The 4,692-nt window shown below is 35.0% G+C and overlaps 1 protein-coding gene across 1 annotated transcript; it reads right to left on the bottom strand.

Moving 5' to 3' along the window:
- Positions 1-248: 248 nt before the first annotated feature.
- LOC120079340 lies at positions 249-4,279 on the bottom strand. The gene is made up of 8 exons (XM_039033503.1): positions 4,123-4,279; positions 3,910-4,038; positions 3,185-3,300; positions 2,078-2,159; positions 1,600-1,659; positions 1,411-1,518; positions 998-1,043; positions 249-784 (listed from the first exon to the last, which is right to left on the bottom strand). The coding sequence occupies exons 1-8, from the start codon at positions 4,249-4,251 to the stop codon at positions 573-575; spliced, it is 882 nt and encodes a 293-aa protein (XP_038889431.1). The 5' UTR covers positions 4,252-4,279; the 3' UTR covers positions 249-572.
- Positions 4,280-4,692: the final 413 nt, after the last annotated feature.

Raw genomic sequence — 4,692 nt, 5'->3', positions numbered from 1 at the left:
CATTTTTGAATTCTGATCCATGCAATAACACCGTCTTGAATACTTTCAATTTGAATTGGCATTTTCTCTATTGTAATTATCATCATAGTTATTGTGATGAAAGATCCACAAGAATTAGGCTTGGACAGTTTCTTTGTGAAAATGTATGTATAGCCAAAGAAAGACCACGCCTAAAATCGAGGATCAACCCATTTCCCAAACAAAACAGTCAGAAAAGACCTTTGGAGATGTCAAAGTAATCTCATACATACTATGCAGCTGAAAGTTTAAAAACTTCATTAGGATCCTTATTTAGAAAGTCTTATTAACAGAATCTATCCAATGCCTTATTATATGTATCATGATGCACCTAAATCAAGGAATTAATTTGCCTACTTGTAATAAATACACAGAGGATTTTAACATAAATGACCTACTAATGTAACATACATAATCCTTAATCCAGTTTAATGTACTAAAACCAAGGGAAACTCGTCATTAAGGAGTCTAATTCGCTCGGGTTGATTCAATCCTAAAATGTGTATATTCTGTGTTCTAGCATGCTTACAGTGACGAAAATAATGTCGATATCTTCATCTAGATTCAGTTGACAAACTCTTTTCTTCCTCTTCGATTCTGTTTAACCATTTGAGCCCAAGATCACACCCTGAGACTGCTGCTGCATTGAACTGTTCTCTAGCCATCTCAACTGAATTCATCACTGGACCATCCGGGCTTTTTCTAGCCTTTCTGGTTGAACCGTTCTTTAAGCTGAATTTTGTTAGAGATTCGGGTACTTCAACACCTAAGTCATGCAAATCAAATGACTAATGATGAAAGGGATAGCTAGAAAATTTGGCAAGAACTTGAAATCTGTAAAATTATCTAGTATGTAGCTTTCATGGAAACTTCACAATTTCCTATCTAAAATCACGTAGTTTTTATTTATTCATTTTTATAAGAACGTTGTGAAATACTTTGATTTAATTCCAGCCTGTGGACTTAAAGGAATTCTTACCTTTGAGAAGAAGAGATCCATATGCTATAGCTGCACCGGCATGACCCTGCAAACATGAGAAGCCATGAAGTTATACCCGTTAAAGATGCTGTCTAAAACAGAAATGTTCCAACAATGTTCCATCAGAATAACTAAGAAACCAAGGATTAATACAATGATGTAATAAAAAAGAACAAAATAGAACAAAGGTTATAGAAAAGATCACGGATTGATGATTTTCAAAAGAATCAACTGAAAACAGTATACATCGAGGAGGGCGCACACAGGGGCAAATGCAAAAGAACCCTGATTTTTGAGGTGAATATCCGGTGCTTGCCTGGAACTAGGCTGGACACTGTAGTTGCAAACGCAGTGCCAAAGAACGCACCATAAAATTGCTATCTAATCATGATAAAATGAAGACATTATACTACCTTCTCTGAAGCCCGATGGAAACACCATAATGCTGATGCAATATCTTGCTTCACGCAGTCTCCAGTCAGATATACTGCACCTAAAAGAAAAAGTGCACCTGGATGTAGCTAGAACATTGCAAGTTCAGGTAAGGTTTGATGCACAATTTGAAGATACGATCTCTTTAAGCCTGCAATTAGGAGTCATACCTGGTCAACAGCTTTCTCCAGATAATAGAAAGCTTGTTGGTCTGATTGTACATATTTGTTCTACACAAAACATTTCACCATCGTTAATGAAACAAGCACAAGCATGCAAGTGTGAATACTTAACTTGCTAACATGACTACAAGCAGTAGGCAAAAAACGATATTTACACCTAACTTCGTGAGAATAACTCATATGGTTAGGCATACAAACAAGTTTCTAACGGAATTTGACAGCAGTATATGATCAATTACAGTCTCTCTCAACTGCGAGTGAGTTCTTTAAATGAATTCCAAATTTAGTATTCAGTGAACGGGTCTCGTTAGTGATGTGAAAACAAAACCACAGTTAACCCAAGAAGAAGGCTAGAAGTTAATTAACTTAACTCAACCAAATTTCTTTTTAAAAAAAGCCTAAGACTTTGCTCTTATTTATAGATTGGACAGCGCATTTCACTAACAACAAGAATTAGGAGTTTAACCTCAACTCTCAGACGACAACCAAGTTCATATTGTGCATCTGCATCGCCCATATCTGCTGCTTCAACCAATAATGCAGCTCCTCTGTTACAATAAAGAAGAAAAGGAGAGTCAAATGTGTCCCTGAACAAAAAACCAGCAGGCATCTAATAGATGCCATGGCCATGGAGATCCAAAATAAATTCCAAAAACTTGAAGACAAATGAATCAGTTTGTCTACTTCATACTTTTCTGAGATTTGAAACAGGCAAGGAACAAATGAAAGTAAATATTAAAACATTTGAAGGTATAAAAAAGATGGTTAAGACTTTAAATTCTGATGAAATTTTAGACAAAAATCCTAATAATATTTTAAAACGCTATCAAGGCTTACGCCTTAAGACTTGCCTCAAGGCAAGGCTCTAAGTTTTAGCCTCGAGACTTACACCTTTGTTGAACCACAAGAGGCTTGCGCCTTTGTGAAAACGCATTAAGGCTTAAATCTCTATGCCTCCCCTAGTGATTAGAAAAATAATAGTCATTTGCCTAATTCTTAAAAAATATTAAGGTTCGAGAGATGTGACTATTTGAACAAAGACTATTTTTACTGTTGACCTTGAGAACACTGAAGGCAAACATTTATAGTATAAATCAATCCTATTAATGATAATAGTAGTAGTAGAGATGATGAAGATGTCCCTTTAGAATTTTTTATTGACTGAAAATTGTGAGGGTGACGCTTCTTTTTACAGTTATATGACTATCATGTTTAGCAAGACTTGGTCATACCAATTTAGGTTTTGCAAAATGTTTTTAATTCAATATTTGAGGCTTATGCCTCATATGTCTCGAGGCTTACGGCTCACCTTTTGAAGAGTAAAAGCCTCAAGGCCTCCTTTAGCCTTTTAAAACATTGATCTTGAAAGACAATACAATATCAAAATAGTCCGGATGAATATTCTCTTTCGGACAGAAGGAAAAAGTTTATCTGAATTTCTTTCATATGCCAACCTAACTTACCTCAAATGTTGCAGCAATAATGTTTAGAACACAAAAGTCAAGAACTACAGCAGTAATCCCAAATTCCCAATAACGTATTGTTCAAGAAATAAAGTACAAGGCTCACTTACACAGCTTTACATCCCCCTGGGACATGGTACTTCAAATGCAATTTTGACAACCAATACCTAGCATGGGTATTTGAATTATCAACTTCAAGAGCCAATTCAAAATTTTCCTTCGCTGTCTGATAAGATGACAAAGAAGAACAATGTCGTCCATCTTGTGAGAAAGTAATCCCAATGACAGAAAGAAATCAGACAAAGTAGATAGAAAATGCAAAATAATTAATATAGCAAAAGAAGGCCACTGTTCTGTGAAGAATATCACATTAGCTACTGGACAATGGCATACTTTTTTTTCTTATTCAGACACAACCAAATTGTTTAGCTGCCACTAAACCTAAAAGCATAAGGTGATAACCCAAAAGCTTGAGCTAACAACTTAATCAATTAGGACAGGACTAATCTATTTGGGAAGTAGCATAAAACTCAACAAATGTACTATCAACTAATATTAATTAGGAAAGAAATGAAATAACACTCAATTTGAACTCGAGCACTTTAAGTTTCCAGTAAATCCTGAAAACATATGAATCAAAGGAAAATTCAAGAAAATCAAGGATTATATACAACTCAGTGGGGACGTCGAGCTGCATGAATTTTGAATATAAACAATAAAAACACTAGTAATTAGTTAAATTACATTACATGATTTATGAGCAATTGTAAAAAAGTAACGTTAACGATTATTTCAGCGACCAAACAGGCTTTTTCGTATAATTCAAAGAAACTACCCGAAGAAGGGGGATGAGGCGGCGATCATTGAGCTCACAATAATCAATAACTCTATCGACTTCCTTCAAAGCACTCCATCCTTTGGCAATCAACTCCATGGCCTTCCGATTTCTGCTATGCATTTCCCTCTAAAGATACCAAAACAAATTAGAGAAACGAGAATGGAAGAGAAAACAAAACAAGAGGAGATGAAAAATCAAGAAATTAATTACATATTGACTGAAACGAAGCAGAAAACTGAGAGATGTGAGATTCGAAAAGCGCTTTGCAAACGGCGGCCGGAGCATCTTCGTCTTCCTTGGTGAAGCAGTGGCCTTCCGGGTTTGTCTGTTGGCTCGCATGACTTGAGCCTATAACCATCATTTCAAAACCGGAAAGCCGGTCTGGTTAAACCGGTTTTTTGTTTCCGGTTATGTGGCCATACAAGGACCGGGCCGTTCCTTTATGATTTAAAGATGTTCATTTTTCTCGCAGGACTCGCCCTTAACGAGGGAAAGATTTATTTTTGAGTGGAATAAGTGAAGAAAAAAAGTTTACCTTAAAGTAGGACGGAGAATGAATTCTTCTGTTTGCCTCTTCTTTAATTTATTAGAGTAGTTATTGTTATGTTTTTATTGTTATTATAGAAATATTATATTTAAATTTTAAATTTTATTGTTTAATGACCCAGACAATGAATATGTTATTATTAGTAGTAAATAAATATCATACTTACATTTCAGATTATATATATAAATAATTTAATTGTTAATTATTCTTGTTGAATGAGAAATTTCGGTGAA

The sequence above is a fragment of the Benincasa hispida genome, chromosome 6 (assembly GCF_009727055.1).
Source record: "Benincasa hispida cultivar B227 chromosome 6, ASM972705v1, whole genome shotgun sequence".
In the NCBI taxonomy this organism is placed as follows: Eukaryota; Viridiplantae; Streptophyta; class Magnoliopsida; order Cucurbitales; family Cucurbitaceae; genus Benincasa; species Benincasa hispida.
This window is presented reverse-complemented; position numbering and strand designations above follow the sequence as displayed.